The sequence below is a fragment of the Bos grunniens genome, chromosome 1 (genome assembly GCF_055505025.1).
Source record: "Bos grunniens cultivar Pamir isolate PY7600 chromosome 1, Bosgru_T2T1.0, whole genome shotgun sequence".
NCBI lineage: Eukaryota > Metazoa > Chordata > Mammalia > Artiodactyla > Bovidae > Bos > Bos grunniens.
In genome coordinates this window covers 92,873,850-92,896,561 of record NC_141165.1, presented here as the reverse complement: position 1 = coordinate 92,896,561, position 22,712 = coordinate 92,873,850, and the positions used below count along the sequence as shown (strand labels likewise).

At 40.6% G+C, this 22,712-nt stretch overlaps 1 protein-coding gene across 7 annotated transcripts in view; it reads left to right on the top strand.

Moving 5' to 3' along the window:
- The first annotated feature begins 286 nt into the window (after positions 1-286).
- CFAP91 (cilia and flagella associated protein 91) overlaps positions 287-22,712 on the top strand; it is a 114,016-nt gene continuing 91,590 nt past the window's right edge. For 3 of the 7 annotated variants that reach the window (XM_086404321.1, XM_086404323.1, XM_086404322.1), the window contains exons 1-5: positions 287-807; positions 11,777-11,853; positions 12,350-12,507; positions 15,018-15,101; positions 16,369-16,425. In XM_086404321.1, coding sequence (XP_086260447.1) covers positions 684-807; positions 11,777-11,853; positions 12,350-12,507; positions 15,018-15,101; positions 16,369-16,425 — 500 coding nt within the window. In that variant the 5' untranslated portion in view covers positions 287-683. Of the gene's footprint in view, positions 808-9,298; positions 11,612-11,776; positions 11,854-12,349; positions 12,508-15,017; positions 15,102-16,368; positions 16,426-22,712 lie in introns of all 7 variants that reach the window. The other 4 variants (XM_086404325.1, XM_086404331.1, XM_086404326.1 and 1 more) reach the window with 4 other exon arrangements.

Here is a 22,712-nt window from a genome sequence, read left to right as displayed (position 1 = left end):
CAAACGTTAATATCCAGGACCAGAACTCATAGTGTGACAAAGGCTGGCGTTCAGGAGCTTAGATTCTTCAGTTCGAACAAGCCCTGCGGAAAGGGGATGTCCGAAATGAAAGCCCCCAACTATTCTAGAAGGCTCTAAGATTTCCCAGGGATTTCCCAAACAGGCTACGGAGAGTGACTGGCTGCAAGGATTTCTGCAGCAACCTTTTCCCCAATCTGCGGCCCCCTGGCTTTGACCGTGGGTGGACCGCTAAATGCTTGTGACTTTATCCCCGGAGTGCAGCTGGGAAGGGAGGGAGTCCCTCTCCCACTCCGCCCTTCTCTCCCCCTCCTCGCCTTTCTCTCCACCGAGCCCTCCGTCCTTCTCTACCCTCGCCCCGCCCTTCTCTCCTTGCCCTCCCCTCCCTAGGCCAGCCCCTCTTTTCCTCCTTTCTTCCCTCCTCTACCCCTACCTCTCATGCTCCACCCTTCTGCGCACTTCCCCATCCTTCCGCTTCTGCTCCTCGCCCCGCCCCTTCCTTCGTCACTCGACCCCGCTAGTCCCGCCCCTCTCTTCTGGACTAGCTGCATATCTTCGCCTGGCGCTTACTCTCTGGTTCCTGCTGGGGTTACCATAGCTACGGTGCACGCAGCAGCTAGGTTTCCCTAGTTGGACCTGGTTGGCGGCAGGGAAGAACCGGCACCATGAGTCACGTAGTGACTATCGAAGAACCCCAGGCCAAGCCCCAGGTGTCTCAAACCCGGTTCGGAGGGAAGTCGGGGGCCTGGGGCAACGTCTCTGCCAGTCGAACGTATGATTTCTTATACGGTAAGGGCGGCTCCAGACCTCCCTCCTGAGTTGTCGACACCTGGGCCAGGTGGGCATCGAGACTGTCCGACCTGGCCGGGAACGCGGCGGACGAAAGACAAGCCACAGGAGGGATCTCTAGCCCGGGTTGTCTTTCGTTGTGTAGGGGCAGCTCCAAGCCCTGCAGGCGGTGGCTCTTGGGCGGGCTGGGGGGAGGAGGCGGTCTCGGAAGCCGCAGGTGCGCTGTGCGTCTCAGAGTAGAGAGCAGGGACACCTGATTCTTCTTTACCCTGACAATTTGCACAGCCCTAAGCAATTGTCCTGAATGCCGTTCCTGGCGTTCTGATTTGGAGATTCACTCAACACTCCCTCATTCAAACTGCATTAAAATGTCCAACTCGCTGGGCAACTCCAAACTTGTCATTCTGGGTAGGTAAAGAGGTTGTCTCCTCTTTGTTTTTAGGTTTCTCTTTTTATTTGAGCTTATTCTTATCCGTCAAAGTGTTGCTTGTAAACTAGGTCTACTAGGTCCTTTGGGCCAGTAAATCCTCAGTTTATTTAATGCCCTGATTGTTCTTTTATGTTCTGTCCCTTCTACTGGACTATAAATTCCTGAGTTATTTAAGTTCTTGTTCTCTCCATTTTTGTAGCATTCTCAGCACCTTTTTCAGTTCAATTCAGTCGCTCAGTCGTGTCCGACTCTTTGCGACCCCATGAATCGCAGCACGCCAGGGCTCCCTGTCCATCACCATCTCCCAGAGTTCACTCAGACCCACGTCCATTGAGTCGGTGATGCCATCCAGCCATCTCATCCTCCACGGTCCCCCTTTCCTCCTGCCCCCAATCCCTCCCAGCATCAGAGTCTTTTCCAATGAGTCAACTCTTCGCACGAGGTGGCCAAAGTACTGGAGTTTCAGCTTTAGCATCATTGCTTCCAAAGAACACCCAGGGCTGATCTCCTTTAGAATGGACTGATTGGATCTCCTTGCAGTCCAAGGGACTCTCAAGAGTCTTCTCCAACACCACAGTTCAAAAGCATCAATTCTTCGGCACTCAGCTTTCTTCACAGTCCAACTCTCAGATCCATACATGACCACTGGAAAAACCATAGCCTTGACTAGACAGACCTTTGTTGGCAAAGTAATGTCTCTGCTTTTCAATATGCTATTTAGGTTGGTCATAACTTTCCAGTGCTGGTACATATGTTGGGTGCTATATAATTTGTTATGAATCATTTATTTAATTTACTACTACAATAAATATAATCAGTAAAGCATGGTTTTTTCCCCCAGTTTTGCCCTCGTTACCCTACTTTTAACCGTGTGGTATCTCCTCTGAGAATCCCAGGGTTTCCTTTGGATAAGAGTCTTTAGGGGAGCCATTCCCTGGTGTTGGGAATATGTAATGATTGCTTGCATTTGTGTATGCTTCACAGTTAACAGCATTCTTTTCCAAATCTTACCTTATTTATATACTGTTTTACATTTGACTGAATGTTATGTGAATACTTTGTATCTCTCAAGTGCCTCACTTGAAGTGCCTGCAATACTTTGTCACTTCCCTGAATCTACATTTGTTGATGGCTTAATAGCTACACTATTGCACTGCTAATTATAAAGTCTTTTAAATATGATATATTTTTCCTGCTGCTGCTGCTGCTGCTAAGTCACTTCAGTCGTGTCCGACTCTGTGTGACCCCATTAGACGGCAGCCCACCAGGCTCCCCCGTCCCTGGGATTCTCCAGGCAAGAACACTGGAGTGGCTTGCCATTTCCTTCTCCAATGCATGAAAGCGAAAAGTGAAAGGGAAGTCCCTCAGTCGTGTCCGACCCTCAGCGACCCCATGGACTGCAGCCTTCCAGGCTCCTCCATCCATGGGATTTTTCAGGCAAGAGTACTGGAGAGGGGTGCCATTGCCTTCTCCGAAGATATTTATTTATTGGTTGTGCTGGGTCTTCATTGCTGCACGGGGGCCTTCTCTAGTTGCAGTGTGAGGGCTTCTCATTGCAGTGGTTTCTCTTGTTGCAGAGCATGGGCTCTAGGGACAGGGCCTTCAGTAGTCGTGGCCTGTGGGCTCAGTAGTTGCGGTGCACGGGCTTATTGTCCCATGGCGTGTGGGATCTTCCTGGACCAGGAATCAAATCCATGTCCCCTGCATTGCCCGGCAGATTCTTCATCACTGAGCTACCACCGAAGCCCCCAAAATATCTTAAATACTTCTTGGGTTTATCATTTATCATGAGCTCTTTCCTCCTTTCATTTCTCTCTCTATAGAATAAACAACAAGGACCTACTGTATTTATGTTAATTCCAAACTCCTAATTTATTTCTCCCCTCCCCTCCTCTGCTATCCCCTTTGATAACCATAAATTTGTTTTCTATGTCCATGAGTTTGTCTGTTTTGTAAATAAGTTTATTTGTATTTTTTTTAAGATTCTGCACATAAGTGATATGATATTTGTCTTTGATTTACTTAATAGGATATCTCTAGGTCCATCCATGTTGCTGCAAACGGCATTATTTCATTCTTTTTTATGGCTGAGTAATAGTCCATTGTGTGCTTGTATACATATGCATATATATGTTATTTACTTTATACATCTTCTTTATCCATTCATCTGTTGATAGACATTTAGGTTGCTTCCAGGGCTTGGCCTTTGTAAATAGAGTTGCTGTGAACATTGGGGTGCATGTATCTTTTCAAAGTAGAGTTTTCTCTGGATATATGCCCATGAGTGGGATTGCAAGATCATATAGTAACTCTATTTTTAGGTTTTCTTTTTTTAATGGAACCTCCCTGATCTTCTCCACAGTGGTCGAACCAACTTTCATTCCCACTAACAGTGTAGGAGAGTTTCTTTTTCTTCACTCTCTCTCCAGCATTTATTATTTGTAGGCTTGTTAATAATGGCCATTCTGATGGGAGATGATACCTCACTGTAGTTTTGATTTGCATTTCTCTAATAATTAGTGATATTGAACATCTTTTCATGTGCCTGTGGGCCATCTGTATGTCTTCTTGGAGAAATGTTTTAGGTCTTCTGGCTATTTTTTAATTTTTTTTTTTATATTAAGCTGTATGAGCTGTTGGTATATTTTGGAAACTAATCATTTGTTGTAGCATCATTTAGAAATATTTTCTCCCACTTTGTAGGTTGTTGTTTATGTTTTCCTTTGTTGTGCTAAAGTTTTTAGGCTTAATTAGATACTGTTTATTTCTGTTCCAAAAACATCTTGCTGCAATGTATGTTAGAGTCTTCTGCCCATATTTTCCTCTAGAAGTTTTATCCGGTCTTACATTTAGGGCTTTAATCAATTTGAGTTTATTTTTGTATATGGTATTGAAGAATGTTCTAATTTCATTCTTTTACATGTAGCTGTCCAGTTTTTCTCAGAACCATTTAGTGAAGAGGCTGTCTTTTCTCCATTGTGTATTCTTACCTACTTTTCTTAGATTAATTGGCCATAAGTGTATGGGTTTACCGCTGACTCTGTCCTGTTCAGTTGATCTGTATGTCCGTTTCTGTGTCAGTGTCAGACGGTTTTGATTATGTTAGCTTTGTAATATTGTCTGAAGCCAGAGAATGTGATTTCTCCAGCTCTGTTCTTCTCTCTCAAGATTATTTTGGCTATTCAGGGTCTTTTGTGTTTTCATCCAAATTAAAAATTATTTTGTTCTAATTATGTGAAAATGCCATTGGTAATGTAATAGGGATTGCATTGAATCTGTAGATTCCATTGGGTAGTATGGTCATGTTAACAATATGGATTCTTCCGTTTCAGGAACATGTATATCTTTCCATTTGTTTGTGTCATCTTCAGTTTCTTTCATTAGTGTCCTGTAGTTTTCAGAGTAGAGATCTTTTGCCTTCTTAGGTAGGTTTATTCCTAGGTATTTTATTCTTTTTAATGCAATGGTAAATGAAATTGTTTCCTTAATTGTTTCTGATATTTCCTTGTTAGTGTACAGAAATGCAATAGATTTCTATATATTAACTTTTTTTAAATTTTATTTTATTTTTAAACTTTACATAATTGTATTAGTTTTGCCAAATATCAAAATGAATCCATCACAGGTATACATGTGCTCCCCATCCTGAACCCTCCTCCCTCCCCCCTCCCCATACCATCCCTCTGTGTCGTCCCAGTGCACTAGCCCAAAGCATCCAGTATCGTGCATTGAACCTGGACTGGCATCTCGTTTCATACATGATATTTTACATGTTTCAATGCCATTGTATCTAGCAGCTTTATCACACTTACTCATGAGCTCTAGTAGTTTTCTGGTAGTTTCTTTAGGGTTTTCTCTGTGTAGCATCATGTCATATACAAACAGTGACAAATTTTTTTTTTTTAATTTGGATTCCTTTTTAAAAAAAAATACTTATTTTTATTTATTTGGCTGCACTGGGTCTTAGTTGCAGAATGTGATATCTTTTGAATGGTAGCATGCAAACTCTTAGTTGTGGCATGTGGGATCTAGTTCCCTGACCAGGGATTGAACCCAGGCCCCTTGCATTGGGAGCACAGAGTCTCAGCCACTGGACCACCAGAGAAGTCCCTGGATTCCTTTTCTTGTTCTTCTCTGATTGCCGTGACTAGGGCATCCAAAACTATATTGAATAAGAGCGGTGAGAGTGAGCATCCTTGTCTTGTTCCTGATCTTAGAGGAAATATTTCAGCTTTTACGTTGTGTATGATGTTAGCTATCGTTTTGTCATATATGGCCTTTGTTATGGTTAGGTAAGTTCCCTCTATGCCCACCTTCTGAAGGGTTTTTTTTTTAAATCATAAATGGATATTGAATTTTATAAAAAGTTTTTTCTGAATCTATTGAGATGTTCATATGGCTTTTCAATTTATTAATGTGGTGTATCACATCGACTGATATGCAGATATTGAAAACTCCTTGTATCTCTGGAATAAATCCTAACTTTATTATAGTGCACGATCCTTTTAATGTATTGTTGGAGTCAGTTTGCTGGTATCTTGTTGAGAATTTTTGCATCTATGTTCATTAGTGATATTGGCCTGTAATTTTCTTTTTTTGTGATCTTTCCTGGTGGCTCGGACAGTAAAGAATCTTTCTGCAGTGTGGGGGAACTGGGTTCAATCCCTGGGTCGGGAAGATCCCTGGAAAAGGAAATGGCTACCCATTCCAGTATTCTTGCCTGGAGAATTCCATGGACAGAGGAGCTGAGTCAGACATGACTGAGCGACTAACACTTTCACTTTTTGTTTGGTTTTGGTATCAGGTTGATGGTGGCCTCATGGAATGAGTTTGGAAATGTTCTTTCTTCTGCAATTTTTGGGAATAGTTTCAGAAGGATAGATGTTAACTTTTCTCTGAATGTTTCATGAAATTCACTTGTGAAGCCATCTGGTCCTGGACTTTTGTTTGTTGGGCTTGTTTTGTTTTTTATTGTTTTTGGCTGTGTCGTGAAGCTTGTGGGATCTTAGTGCCCTGACCAGGGATTGAACCCGCACCCTCTGCATTGAAAGGCAAAGTATTAACCACTGGACCACCAGGGAAGTCCCTAAAATACATTTTTTGATCCCCTTCTCTCTTTCTTCTTCTAGAACCCTTATCGTGTGTAGGTTGGCACATTTTGTATTATCCCATAGAGTTCGTATGTTGCCTTTACTTTTTTCATTTGTCTTTCCACTATTCGGATTGAGTAATTTACTATTCTGTCTTCCAGATCACTTATCATTCTTCTGTATCCTTTAGTCTGCTGTTCATTGCTTCTAGATTGGTTTTTATCTCAGCAATGGAATTGTCTAATTTTGATTGGTTCATCTTTATAGTTTCCATTAATAGTTCCCTGTTATGGTGATCTGCATTTCTATTGATAGGTTTCTTAATTCCTTTAACATTTTTATTATCTTCTCTTTGAACTCAAGGTCTAAACGACTGGTGAGGTCTGTTTCATTATTTGTTCTTTCAGGGCATTTCTCTTGTTCTTTCGATTTGAAATAGTTTCTATGCTTTTTAATTTTACTTACCTTTTTCTGTCTCTCTGAATTTCAGAGAAACTACTCTCCACTGTGGTCTTGAAGGGATGTTTTTATGTAGGGTTGTCCCTGCATAGACTCTGTGTCTCCAGTTCTTTGGTGGGAGACTGATTTTGGTATGGATGCCCACCATGTCTTTCCTCAGGCTGGACTGGTTGTTATCCCCTGGATAAGAAGGAAGTGTGGTTGGCTTGTAGCGTCTACAGCCTGTGCTGGATGTGAGGCAGGGCTTCTCAGCTCCATGGCTATCATCATCCTATTGGGAGTAGGGTGCACTCCCCAGTTGTTTGAATAGAAGGCTTGAAGGTTGGGTTTGATCATGCTCTGTAGCCCTTGAGTGTGCACGCTGCCCCAAGGGAGGTGAATCCTGAAGCAAGTAAGGTCTGTGAGGTCACAGAATACCTCTGACTCACCTGTGTAGACATCCATGCTCAGAAGCAGCCCAAATTCACGACCCTTTCTCTGTTGTATTCATCCCAGATCTAGGACAGGGCTGTGTTGTGCAGTGACTGGGGGTCAGGTGGTTGTGGCTGCAGGAGCTGCTTTGTCACCTGAGATCTGGGCTGCCTCTATGGTGGTCTTCTCCCAGTCTTCTCTTTCTGCCCCAGATGTAGTGCTGAGCTGTGGTGTGGAGTGGGTGGAACCACTCCAGCACACCCAGTGTGCTCTTGCTGGGAAATAAACTGCTGTGTACTAGTATCTGCACCCTCTTATGGTGCCACCAGGTATGCATGCTGGCAGTATCTGCCCAGCTAGACCCACCACCCGCCGTGTGCCCATTTATAATGGGGTCTGCAGCTCCCCCAGATCACACCTCAGGCCCTCTGGTCTGTCTCTGCATGGCTAGACCAAGTCTCTGCCCAGATCTCACACTAGTCTGTGGTGTAGACTGAGGGGGCCAGGGCGTTTGCCTGTTTGGGTTGGGAAATGCGGTGAAGTGGCAGCCATCACTTCCGGTGGCTCTCTTGGCCCTGACTGTTAGTGAGCCAGCACACATACGCTCCTTATGAGTAGAGTCCAGCCTTCTTCTGTCTGTCTGTCTCAGTGAATTTCCTAGCAGGCGAGGGGTTTTTTTTTGTCTGTGCAGGATCCCAGGAATGGGATGCCAAAATTGTGGCTTGACCTGCTTGCTCCCCAGAGTGAAGGTCCACCCATGTGGAACTTCTCTTCCTTTCAGATCCCTCCCAGGGATGCAGGGCCCAACCTGATGGCTTTTTTTTTTTTTTTTTTTTCCACATCCTACCTTGCTTCCCAAATGTTGCTAGTGGTAAAGAATCCACCTGCCAATGCAGGAGACTTAAAGAGATGTGGGTTTGATCCCTGGTCAGGAAGATCCACTGGAGGAGGGCATGGCAACCCACTCCATGCCTGGAGAATCCCATGGTCAGAGGAGCCTTGTAGGCTACAGTTCATAGGGTTGCAAAGAGTTGGACATGATTGAAGCAACTTAGCACGCATAGCACCCTTTTGCTGCTGCTGCTAAGTCACTTTAGTCGTGTCTGACTCTGTGTGATCCCACAGACGGCAGCCACCAGGCTCCCCCGTCCCTGGGATTCTCCAGGCAAGAACACTGGAGTGGGTTGCCATTTCCTTCTCCAATGCATGAAAGTGAAAAGTGAAAGGGAAGTCGCTCAGTCGTGTCCGACTCTTAGCAACCCCACGGACCGCAGCCTACCAGACTCCTCCATCCATGGGATTTTCCAGGCAAAGTACTGGAGTGGGGTGCCATTGCCTTCTCCGAGCACCCTGTTATGTGGAGCTATTTATTGCAGCTTTGGTTGTTTGTATAGAAGTCCTGCTGCCAGTTTCCAGCTAGTTTTGACTGAGAATTGTTCTACATGTAGATGTATCTTTGATGTGTTTTGGGGGGGAGGGGAGCTCTCTGTCCTCTTATTCCACCATCTTGATCCCCTCGGTTGCTGACTTCTTGAAGTCTTGGTTTCCTTTTCTATAAAATGGAGGCCTTGTGCTTACCTCATTAACTTTTTGAGAATTAAAAGGAATACTGCACATGAAGCTCTCGATACTGTCTAGGAATAAGTAAGTGGTAACCTGGTGATTGCTATTGCTTGGGGCTTCCCTCCGTGGCTCAGTGGTAAAGAATACACTTGCAATGCAGGAGCCACAGGAGATGCGAGTTTGATTCCTGGGTTTGGAAGATTCCCCAGAGGAGAACATGGCACCCCACTCCAGTATTCTTTTTTTTTTTTATATTAATTAATTTATCTTAATTGGAGGCTAATTACTTTATAGTATTGTAGTGGTTTCTGCCATACATTGACATGAATCAGCCATCCACTCCAGTATTCTTGCCTGGAAAATTCCATGGGCAGAGGAGCCTGGCAGGCTAAAGTCCATAGGGTCACAAAGAGTCGGACATGATTGAAGCGACACTGCATACACGCTGTTGCTTGGGCATCTCAAAGGCCTCTCCACTGCCATTTGAGCACTGATTTTGAGCACAGTTGTAGACTATGTTTATTTAACTTACATGCAGAGTACCTCATGAGAAATGCTGGGCTGGTTGAAGCACAAGCTGGAATCAAGATTGCTGGGAGAAATATCAATAACCTGAGATATGCAGATGACACCATCCTTATGGCAGAAAGCAAAGAAGAACTAAAGAGCCTCTTGATGAAAGTGAAGAAGAGGGTGAAAAAGTTGGCTTAAAACTCAACATTCAGAAAACTAAGATCATGGCATCTGGTCCCATCACTTCATGGCAAATAGATGGGAAAGCAATGGAGACAGTGAGAGACTTTATTTTTTTGGCTCCAAAATCACTGCATGATGGTGACTGCAGCCATGAAATTAAAAGACGCTTGCTCCTTGGGAGAAAGGTTATGACCAACCTAGGCAGTATATTAAAAAGCAGAGACATTACTTTGCCAACAAAGGTCCGTCTAGTCAAGGCTATGGTTTTTCCAGTAGTCATGTATGGATGTGAGAGTTGGACTGTAAAGAAAGCTGGGTGCCGAAGAATTGATGCTTTTGAACTGTGGTGTTGGAGAAGACTCTTGAGAGTCCTTTGAACTGCAGGGAGATCCAACCAGTCCATCCTAAAGGAAATCAGTCCTGAATATTCATTGGAAGGACCAATGCTGAAGCTGAAACTCCAATACTTTGGCCACCTGATGCAAAGAACTGACTCATTTGAAAAGAACTTGATGCTGGGAAAGATTGAGGGCAGGAGGAGAAGGTGACAACAGAGGATGAGATGGTTGGATGGCAGCACTGACTCAATGGACATGAGTTCAAGTGAACTCCAGGAGTTGGTGATGGACAAGCGAGGCTTGGCCTGCTGCAGTCCATGGGATCGCAGAGTTGGACATGACTGAGGGACTGAACTGAACTGTAGACTATGTTGTAGAATGTATAGTCACAAATCATACAGTATTGTGTCATTGTCTGTAGATTCAAAAATGTTTCTATAGATATCATTTTCATATTCCTTATGGAAATATTAATAAGAGGGGAATGGTTTATTATCCAGACTTAGGGGAAATGTGGGTTAAATTAATTTCAGACAACCAGCACAATTGCAGCCATTAACCCAGTGATATCAAGTTGAGAACTGATGGGAATTGGGCTGATTAGGAATGAAGAGGCCAAATTTTATGCCCTCAAATTATAGGCTATTGAATTTAAAGAGAGAATGAATGCACCTATTTAGACAGAAGAATATAGCTTCAACATCACTAGTATGTTGGAAATAGTATAAGACAAAGTGAAACTTCTATATTCTCTTGTCTCGTGTTTTAAGTGATTTAAAAGGTATCATGGATCCCTGGTTGTGATTGTTTTGTTTGTTTTGGCTAGCTGGGTCTTCACTGTGGTGCACGGGTTTCTCTTGTTGCGAAGCACAGGCTCTAGAACGTGTGGGCTCAGTATGTGCAGTATGCAGGCTCAGTGGTCGCAGCTCATGGGCTTCTCTAGTTGTGGTGCATGGGCTCAGTTGTCCCACAGCATGTGGGATCTTAGTTCCCAGACCAGGGATTGAACCCACGTCCCCTGCATTGGAAGGTGGATTTTCGACCACTGGACCACCAGGGAAGTCCTCAATGGTTGTGATCGTGCTGTTCGTCTGAAATTGGGTAACTGAGGAAGTAACTAAGTTCTGGAAATTGACAAATCATCTAAATTCAAGAGACTTAATTCTAAACCACAATAACAATTTAATAATTTCTGCAGAGAAATATACATTACCAAGATGTCTAGACTAGTTCAAGGTATTTGTCTAGACATATCTACTTGAGAAATCAAGTCTATATCTGAAGATTGCTTGTGAATTTAATGTCAAATTGTTTGATTTTTAAGTGATAGTAAAATCAATCATGAATATTCATTGTCACTTTAAAGGTATACCTAACAAACACATACTTACAGCAACAGGGCAATCTTATTTGAACTTGGAGGAAATAACTTAATTCCATTTTAAGGGGTGAATTCTAAAAATAGCTGATCTTATTTATGTCTTACTGGAGAATGACATTTTCTTACCCTGTCTACCAGCTCTGGGTGATACACTGTTAAGTTTGTATCTTCCCTGTGAACTGAAGATGGGAGGTAGTGCCCAAAGTTATTGTTTCTTTCCCTTGGAAATGGGTGTAGTGTCTGTGTATACATGGTCCTTCCTCTTAGAGTATTTCCAGAGATATCCAGACCCAGAAGGTGGTTTGTTCATAAGAGAGGAGAGCCTGTTGAGGTTATGGTGCTTGAAACATGTTCAGCCTTCTTTTTGCATTCCAATTCTATTCACTGACGTTGGAGTATACAGACATCACTTGCATCTCACAGACTCTCACTAATGGTGAGTAATAGAGCTGTGAGCCTCTGCAGAGTTAGATGATATCTGAATTTTCTAATTTGTTTTCCAATTAAGAAATTACATTTCTTTACTGTTTTTCTCTCCCTGGGAGTAGATATGTGCTAGATTTGTGGTCTTCCTTATACTGCTTTATTGTTTATTTCACAGACCCGTTGTTTATTGTATCAAGTGAGAAAGACCACAACCAGGCAAATATTCAGGCCACCGTGATTCGAAGCAAACTGGTAGGTCTTATTCATCTGCTAAGACAGCCTAATGAACCTGAACCATCTAGTTTGGCTAACTGTGCTGATCAAATTTTCTAATCACCAAATCTCCACTGGATTTTATATTCTGCAGAAATTTTTTTGCCATGGTTACCAGGGGACAAGATGTTTTAATACTTGTGGCCCAATGTGAGGATTAACTAATAGTGAATAAAGGACTCACGGTAACCTAAATTATTTCAATGAGAAAAGTAATAGATGCCTGTGTTGAAAAAATTCCAGTAGTGCAAAAGCATATATGGTATAAAATAAATGCTACCCTTAGCCGTTTTCACATAATCACCCCTTGTCATCAGTTTCTTCAGTATCCTTCTAGAGATAGGCTATACATATACCAATAGCCTATGCCATATAGACGGTTTTGTACCTTTCAAAAGTTTGCAGTAGTAAAATACTTTAGAAAATCTGGTATAATTTTGTCCTTTTCCCCTCTGCCCTCCTGTCTTAACATTAGAGAAGAGTTCCCAGGTTTAGAACCATGTTCAGCAGCTTGTTTCATTATCCGAGATATTCTGTTTATTGGAGCAAGGTGGATCCTGTTCCATCGTTCATCAGTCGGGATTGGAAGCGACACGAGCAAAGGCACAGGGAGGCCCTCCAGCAACTTGCCGCGTGAGTGTCAGGCGGCTCCAGCTGCTATTCATGTGTTTGATAGATGCATTTTTCTTCTTAAAAAGTTTTGTTTATTCACTCTGTATTATTTTAATATGTACAGTTGTGATGTCATACCTAGACCAGTTGAGCTCAAATTCTCTTTCTTAACCCCTTTGACCAAAACAATCTGGATTCGGGAGCAACAGTTATAGGTTTATTGGTTAGTATTAGGTTGGTACAAAAGTAATTGTGATTTCAGACTGTGAATTTTAAATTATTAAAATGAGGCTCAAACACATCTTTATTAATTAAAATAGGAACCATTACAGTCAACACATCTGTGCCAATGAGAAATGAGTTGGTTTGTTCCTATAGCGCAAAAATACATGTTTCAGGATTTGATGAACTCTTGGAAAGCATTTTCTGCCTTCTGCTGGTTGTGGAAGTGTTTTCCTGGCAAAAAGTTGTCGAGATGCTTGAAGAAGTGGTAGTTGGTTGGAGAGAGGTCAGGTAAATATGGCAAATGAGGCAAAACTTTATAGCCCAATTTGTTCAACTTTTGGATTGCTGGTTGTGAAACTTGCAGTCAGGCATTGTGGAGAATTGGGTCCATTCTGTTGACCAATAGTGGCTGCAGGTGTTGCAGTTTTTGGTGCATTTCATTGATTTGCTGAGCATACTTCTCAGCTGTAATGGTTTTGCTGGGATTCAGAAAAATGTACTGGATCAGACAGACAGCAGACCACCAAAACAATGACCATGACTTTTTTTTGGTGCACGTTTGGTTTTGGGAAGTGTTTTTGGAGCTTCTTCTCCGTCCAGCCACTGAGCTAGTTGTTGCTAGTTGTTTCATAAAATCCACTTTTTGTCACGTGTCATAATCCGATCAAGAAGTGGTTCAGTGTTGCATAGAATAAGAGATGACGTTTCAAAACGATGGTTTTTTTTGATTTGCAGTCAGTTCATAAGGCACCGTTATCAAGCTTTTTCACATTTCCAATTTGCTTCAAATGCCAAATGACCATAGAAAGGTTATGTTGAGTTCTTAGGCGGCTTCTTATGTAGTTGTATGAGGATCAGTTTTGATGATGGCTCTCAGTTGGTCATTGTCAACTTCGGATGACCGGCCACTATGCTCCTCATCTTCAAGGCTCTTGTCTCCTTGGCAAAACTTCTTTAATCACCATTGCACTATATGTTTGTTAGCGGTTTCTGGGCCAAATGCATTGTTGATGTTGCTAGTTTCCTGCCCTGCTTTATGACCCATTTTGAACCTGAATAAGAATATTGCTTGAATTTGCTTTTTGTTTAACATCATTTCTGTAGTCTAAAATAAATATAAAATAAACAGCAAGTGATAAGCCATTAGCAAAAGAAAATATAAAGCAAGAAATGAGCATTAAAATGATGTATAACATGACCACATTCCAGTATCAAATGGCAAAGTTCAACAGTGCAAAACTGCAGTTACTTTTGCACCAACCTAATAGGTGTTCTCCAAAGGTTACAGTATATATTACATGATAACTTAGCACCAAAGGTAGAGGTGACTGCATTTGTAATTTCTTTGATCCATCTTAGAAATTGCAGGTGTACTTTTCTGCTAGTATCCAAGTACACTTTTTGGAGACCTGCAACCAAAGCACCTTCAGCGATAGGTCTGTCAAATTCCTTATTCGTTTAAAGAATATTTGCAAGTTCATACATAGTAAATTTCTTTTAAAATGCTACCTTACAGCCTAGAATTCATGCTTCCTTAGAAAAAGGATCTTTGATATTTTTGTCTGATTATTCTTCCAGATAAAACTCAAAATCCTTTTTTGCACATTAAAATTCTCTAAAAACTTTTGGCATTCTTACTGGGATCAAATTAAAGCTATAAAGTAATTTAGGAAGAACTGGTATTTTTATAATATTAATCTTTCAATAAAGAAACAGGACTATAATTTCTGTAGCAATAAAGATTTGTAATTTCTTTTAACAAATTAAAAAAAAATTTGTTTTTTTAAATTTTGTAATTCTCATGCACTGTTAACTAAAAATGAGCATTTTTGTATGTGGAATTTCATAAATTTACTCATTTATTAGCTTTCAGCTCCTCTTGTTGGCTCCTGGTTTCCTGGCTCAGGAAAAGTGATTATTGTAATCTGAGATGTAGGACAATAAGACACATGTTATAGAAGACTTTGCTCTCAGTCTCAGGTGTTTCTCCTACTTTATAGACATATAAATACAAAATAGGGGCTTCCCAGGTGGTGCTAGTGGTAAAGAATCTGTCTGCCAATGCAGGAGATGCAAGAGACATGGCTTTGATCCCTGGGGTGGGAAAATTCCCTGGAGTAGAAAGTGGCAACCACTCCAGTATTCTTGCCTGGAAAACTTCATGGACAGAGGAGCCTGGTGGGCTATAGTCCATGGGATCACAAAGAGTCAAGACACGATTTAGCAACTGAGAATGAATAGGAAATAAAAATTATATTTGGAAATAATATGTTCGACTTGAATAATGTTTTCCTGCTTCGTTTTAGAATTGATGCTTCTTTTCAGATGCCTAAAGAAGTTTATGAAGATCCTGATGTTACTGGAAAGAATCGCTATAAATATTTTGAAAGGTAGGAAATAATTACTGATGAATATGAGCCCTAATATTATTAGAGACCGCTTTGTAATAATGATAGCAGCTCTCATATTTAAGTCATGCAGTACACCAGGTGTCACTTTTTAAGTGCTTTATATATATAACATCAATTTTCAGAACAGAAATATAGGATAGGATATATTATCTCCATTTTACCAGTTAGGAAGCTGAGACCAAAAGAGGAGAAGTAAATTGCTCAAGGTTACTTTATTATGAATTAGCAAGTGTAGAGCTGGGATTCCAACTAAGTCTGCCTGACTTTAGAGATACTAATTGCAAATAAGAATGTATCTTTGAGAACAAAATGAAGTCATCAAATGAGGTGAGATAGAGCAAAGACACCATGACAGCTATAGTGCAGGGAAAAGTGTTAAAAGAGGGCAGATAGGTGACATTTGCTGTCTTTGTGTGAATGTTACCGAAACCACATGATCAAAAGATTCACCTTGTTTCATTCGTGATGAATACACACATGTGATAATCATACACTCAGATTAGATAAAAATAAGATGCGGATTTCCCTCTAGGTCCTATCTGAGTTAGCAAAATAGCTAACTCGGATGTATAACTTGATGTCATACCTACCTAAGTTCATTTGAGAAAGTAAATTTGTAATGCACATTATTTATGAACAACCTCCTTATGGGTGTTTTATGATGCTGAGTTTTTCAGAAGAATGAAATTCTTTACATAGTATACTCAGTTCCTAGACTTTCGGGGGTCGGGTCTAAAGTAAATAATTGGAAATTTCAGAATATCTCAGGGAACTTGAGAAGTTGCTGGGAACTAATGACCAGCTGAAGCCTAAGTATAGGGCACTGTTTCTCAGGTGTGGCTTGATTCCCATCTGCAGCAAACACATGGGGATGTTTATTACAAATGCAGATTAATTGGCTCTACCTTGTATCCACTGAGTGCTGGGCTAGACCTGTGGATTTGAATTTTAAACAAGAATCTTCCCACTCCCACCCACTCCAGCGTTCTTGCCTGGAGAATCCCAGGGACGGGGGAGCCTGGTAGGTGCCATCTCTGGGGTCGCACAGATTCGGACACGACTGAAGCGACTTAGCAGCAGCAGCTTCCCACTCCCAAGTGATTTTGTGTGTGCCAAAGTTTGAGAACTGCTGATATATAAAGTATTCAAACTCACTGATTTTAAGGGACAAATATTGGCAGTGGCAGGAAACTCAGCAAACACACAATGCAAAAGTCCCACGTTTGTGTTTTCCTTTCTTCCCCAGGCCTTTCCTTCCATTTTATCAGCAGATGCCATTCAATGTTGTTTTTGCATCAACCAGGTAAGTAACCATTATTTTAAAACTTTTTTCCAGTTTATTTTTTTTATTATTTGCTTCCATATTTGTTTCTAGAAGATAGTTTTCTGAATCATTATTTTTAAAGAATGGATCATAAACCATTAGAACATTTTCTAGTGGTCATTAGCAGCATTTTAAAAAACAAAATAGAAAATAACCAAAAGCATCAGATGTATTGAGGGTAGTTGTGTTTTTGCTTATAACTTTTGATTTAAATAGATAAATGTATATGTTCGTAGGTATATAATGGTTATGGTATGTAGTGTATTTTTGATTATGAGTTATGGTAAAAATGAAAGTTGAAAGTGCTCTAAATGTTCTCTTTTGCTTCTCTGAAATGTACTTATTTGACAACAGTTCTTCAACGTTTGATCAAGAAAACCAGTGAAAATATTTTTTAATAGTAGAATTTATAATTTAATCATCTGATGGACACAAGGCAGTGTGCTATATACAAAGATATATACACCATGGTGTCTGTCCCACAAAGGAATGTGAACCAAGGTGAAAAGAAAGGAAAGGACAAGAGCTGAATCTGGGATTATTGTGCAGTTCCCTGGTCTTTTGTTTCAGGGCAAGATAGGTTTGGTAAAGTGTCCCATTAAAAAACTAATTTTTGCTATACTCTTTTCCATATCAATATAACTTAATGTTCCTATAAGAGAAGAAAATCCAAGGTATTCATGAAATGAATGAGAAGATAAATGTTTTTTAAGGCCTAAGATTTCTGAATAGAAATAGGTCTGGACTTTCAAACATACTTTTAAAAGGTATGGTTACTCTTAATGATACAGCATCTTATATAAATAGGATATATGTTATCAAAGGTCTGTAATCCATGCCAATTATGATTCCAGTTTCTCCTCAAATTTTTTAAGACTATGTATGGATTTCTTTGGCTCTTATATGGATGTAGGGAAGATGCTTTGCTTATTGTAGCAATATTTTTGGGGATCAGTCTCCTAAAGCAAAGGAAATAAAACCGAAAATAAATAGAATGTAATAAACTTAAAAGCTTTTGCACAGTAAGGGAAACTGTTGACAGTGTGAAAAGATAGCCCACTGAATGGGAGAAAATATTGGCAAATGATATGACCCATAAAAGGTTAATATCCAAAATATATAAACAGCTCATACAACATAAAAAAATCCCAAACAACCCGATTAAAAAATGTGCAGAAGACCTGAATAGACATTTCTCCAAAGAGGACATGCAGATGGCCAATAGGCACATGAAAAGATGTTCAACATTGCTAATCCATCAAAACCATAAGGAGATGTTATTTCATACCTGTCAGAATGGCTGTCTTCAAAAAGAACATGAATAACAAATGTTGGCAAGGATGTGGGGAAAAGGGAATCTTCATCTGCTGTTGGTGGGAATGTAAACTGGTGCAGTCACTGTGGAAAATAGTATGGCGGTTTCTCAAAAAACTGAAAATAGAATAACCATATAATCCAACAATTCCACTCCTGGGTATATGTCTGAAAAAAAATACCCACTATTTTGAAAAGATACATGCACCCCAATGTTCATAGCAGCATTATTCACCATTGCCAAAATTTGGAAGCAACTCATGTGTCCATCAACAAATGAATGGATAAAGAAGATGTGGTTTATATATGCAATGGGCTATTAGCCATAAAAAAGAATGAAATTTTTCCACTTGGAACAACATGGATGATTTAGAAAATATGCTAAGTGAAGTTAGCAAAAGACAAATGCTGTATGATATTACTTTATTTGTGGAGTCTAAAAAATACAACAAACTAGTGAATGTAACAAAAAAGAAATAGACTCACAGATTTAGGGTACAAACTGGTGGTTAGCAGTGGGGAAAGGGAAAAAGGGAAGAACAATACAGGAATAGGGGGTTAAGAGACACAAACTATAATATATATTATATAAAATAAGCTACAAGGATATAGTGTACAACCCAGGAAATATAGCCAATATTTTATAACTATAAATGGAATATAACATTTAAAAATTGTGAAATACTATATTGTATTTGTTGTTGTTCTGTTGCTAAGTTGTGTCCAACTCTTTGTAACGCCATGGGCTACAGCACACCAGGCTTCACTGTCCTTTCACTATTTCCTTGTGTTTGCTCAGACTCATGTCCATTGAGTCAATGATGCCATCCAACCATCTCATCCTCTGTCACCCACTTCTCCTCCTGCCCTCAATCTGTAAGTTCTTGGTTCACGTGCTGATGAAGCCTAGCTTGAAGGATTTTGAGCATAATCTTGCTAGCATGTGAAATGAGTGCAATTGTACGATAATTTGAACACTCTTTGGCATTGCTCTTCTCTTAGGGATTGGAATGGAAACTGACCTTTTCCAGTCCTGTGGCCCCTGCTGAGTTTTCCAAATTTACCAGCGTATTGAGTGAAGCACTGTTAAAGCACTGCTAAAGCATCATCTTTTAGGATTTGAAGTAACTCAGCTAGAATTTCATCACCTCCACTAGCTTTATTTTTAGTGATGCTTTGTAAGGTCCACTTGACTTCACACTCCAGAATGTCTGGCTCTAGGTGAGTGACCACACCATTGTGGTTATCCAGGTCAAAGACCTTTTTTGTACAGTTCTTCTGTGTATTCTTGCCACCTCTTCTTAATGTCTTATGCTTCTGTTAGCTCCTTGCCATTTCTGTCTTTTATTGTGCCCATCTTTGCATGAAATGGTCCCTTGGTATCTCCATCTTGAAGAGATCTCTCGTCTTTCTCTTTCTGTTGTCTGCCTCTGTTTCTTTTCATTGTTCATTTAAGAAGGCTTTCTTTTTTCTCCTTACTATTCTCTGGAACTTTGCATTCAGTTGGGTATATCTTTCCCTTTTTCCTTTGCCTTTCGCTTCTCTTTTCCCAGTTATCTGTATGGCCTCTTCAGACAATCACTTTGACTTCCTGCATTCCTTTTTCTTGGGGATAGTTCTGGTCACCACCTTCTATAAACAATGTGCCGAACCTCCATCCATACTTCTCAGGCACTCTTGTCCACCAGATCTAATCCCTTAAATCTATTTGTCACCTCCACTGTTTAATCATAAGGGATTTGATTTAGGGCATACCTGAATGGCCTAGTGGTTTTCCCTGCTTTCTTCAATTTGAGCCTGAATTTTGCAGTAAGGAGCTGATGATCTGAGTCACAGTCAACTCCAGATTTTGTTTTTGCTGACTGTTTAGAGCTTCTCCTTCTTTGGCCGCAAATAATATAATCAGTCTGGTTTCGGTATTGATCGTCTGGTGATGGCCATGTGTAGAGTCATTTCTTGTGTTGTTGAAAGTGGATGTTTGCTATGACCAGCGTGTTCTTTTGGCAAAGCTCTGTTAGCCTTTGTCCTACTTCATTTTGTATTCCAAGGCCAAACTTGCCTTTTGCTCTAGGTATCTCTTGGCTTCCTATTTTTGCATTCCAGTCCTTGTGATGAAAAGGACATCTTTTTTTGGTGTTCTGGAAGGACTTGTAGGTCTTCATAAAAATGTTCAACTTCATCTTCTTCAGCATTAGTGGTTGGGGCGTAGACTTGGATTACTGTACTGCTGAACGGTTTGCTTTAGAAATGAACTGAGATCATCCTGTAATTTTTGAGATTACCCCCAAGTACTGCATTTTGGATTCTTTTGTTGACTCTGAGCTACTCCATTCCTTCTAAGGGATTCTTGCCCACCTATAACATGTTATACATCAACTATACTTCAGTAAAAATGTTAAAAAAAGAAAATAAATGGATAGAGGAAAATATAGCTTGCTAACACTAAAAGAAAGCAGTAGTAGCTATAATAATTTCAGACAGAGCAGACTTCAAGGAATATTATCAGGGATAAAGAGAGGCATTATGTAATGAAAAAGAGGTCAGTTCTCCAAGAAGACATAATAATCCTTAATGTATATATACCTAATGACAGAGTGTCAGACTGCGTGTGACAAAAACTAATAGAATTACAAGAAGTAAATGAATTCACTGTCACAGTGGGGGGCTTCAATACCCTCATGTACAAAGCGGATACATCTAACAGGCAGAAAGTCAGTAAGGCCCTAGCATACCATTTATCAACTGGATATAATTGCTATCTATAGACTACTTGAAACAAAACAAAACAAAATGCAGTACTTGGATGCAATCTCAAAAATGACAGGATGATCTCTGTTCATTTCCAAGGCAAACCATTCAATATCACAGTACTCCAGGTCTATGCCCCAACCTGTAATGCTGAAGAAGCTGAAGTTGAACGGTTCTGTGAAGACCTACAAGACCTTTTAGAACACCCAAAAAAGATGTCCTTTTCATTATAGGGGACTGGAATGCAAAAGTAGGAAGTCAAGAAACACCTGGAGTAACAGGCAAATTTGGCCTTGGAATACAGAATGAAGCAGGGCAAAGACTGATAGAGTTTTGCCAAGAAAATGCACTGGTCATAGCAAACACCCTCTTCCAACAACACAAGAGAAGACTCTACACATGGACATCACCAGATGGTCAACACCGAAATCAGACTGATTATATTCTTTACAGCCAAAGATGGAGAAGCTCTATACAGTCAGCAAAAACAAGACCAGGAGCTGACTGTGGCTCAGATCATGAACTCCTTATTGCCAAATTCAGACTTAAATTGAAGAAAGTAGGGAAAACCACTAGACCATTCAGGTATGACCTAAATCAAATCCCTTATGATTATACAATGGAAATGAGAAATAGATTTAAGGGCCTAGATCTGATAGATAGAGTGCCTGATGAACTATGGACGGAGGTTCATGACATTGTACAGGAGACAGGGATCAAGACCATCCCCGTGGAAAAGAAATGCAAAAAAGCAAAATGGCTGTCTGGGGAGGTCTTACAATACCTGTGAAAAGAAGAGAGGCGAAAAGCAAAGGAGAAAAGGAAAGCTATAAGCATCTGAATGCAGAGTTCCAAAGAATAGCAAGAAGAGATAAGAAAGCCTTCCTTAGTGATCAATGCAAAGAAATAGAGGAAGACAACAGAATGGGAAAGACTACAGCTCTCTGCAAGAAAATTAGATACCAAGGGAACATTTCATGCAAAGATGGGCTCGATAAAGGACAGAAATGGTATGGACCTAACAGAAGCATAACATATTAAGAAGAGGTGGCAAGAATACACAGAAGAACTGTACAAAAAAGATCTTCATGACCAAGACAATCACGATGATGTGATCACTCACCTAGAGACAGACATCCTGGAAAGTGAAGTCAAGTGGGCCTTAGGAAGCATCATTATGAACAAAGCTAGTGGAGGTGATGGAATTCCAGTTGAGCTATTTCAAATCCTGAAAGATGATGCTGTGAAAGTGCTGCACTTAATATGCCAGCAAATTTGGAAAACTCAGCAGTGGCCACAGGACTGGAAAAGGTCAGTTTTCATTCCAATCCCTAAGAAAGGCAATGCCAAAGAATGTTCAAACTACCCCACAATTGCACTCATCTCACACACTAGTAAAGTAATGCTCAAAATTCTCCAAGCCAGGCTTCAGCAAGATGTGAACCGTGAACTTCCTGATGTTCAAGCTGGTTTTAGAAAAGGCAGAGGAACCAGAGATCAAATTGCCAACATCCGCTGGATCATAGAAAAAGCAAGAGAGTTCCAGAAGAACATCTATTTCTGCTTTATTGACTATGCCAAAGCCTTTGACTGTGTGGATCACAATAAACTGTGGAAAATTCTGAAAGAGATGGGAATACCAGAGCACCTGACCTGCCTCCTGAGAAACCTGTATGTAGGTCAGGAAGCAACAGTTAGAACTGGACATGGAACAACAGACTGGTTCCAAATAGGAAAAGGAGTATGTCAAGGCTGTATATTGTCACTGTACTTATTTAACTTCTATGCAGAGTACATCATGAGAAATGCTGGACTGGAAGAAGCACAAGCTGGAATCAAGATTGCCAGGAGAAATATCAATAACCTCAGATATGCAGATGATACCACCCTTATGGCAGAAAGTGAAGAGGAACTAAAATGCCTCTTGATGAAAGTGAAAATGGAGAGTGAAAAAGTTGGCTTAAAGCTCATCATTCAGAAAACAAAGATCATGGCATCCGGTCCCATCACTTCATGGGAAATAGATGGGGAAACAGTGGAAACAGTGTCAGACTTTATTTTTTGGGGCTCCAAAATCACTGCAGATGGTGATTATGGCCATGAAATTAAAAGATGCTTACTCCTTGGAAGAAAAGTTATGAGCAACCTAGACAGCATATTCAAAAGCAGAGATATTACTTTGCCAACAAAGGTCTGTCTAGTCA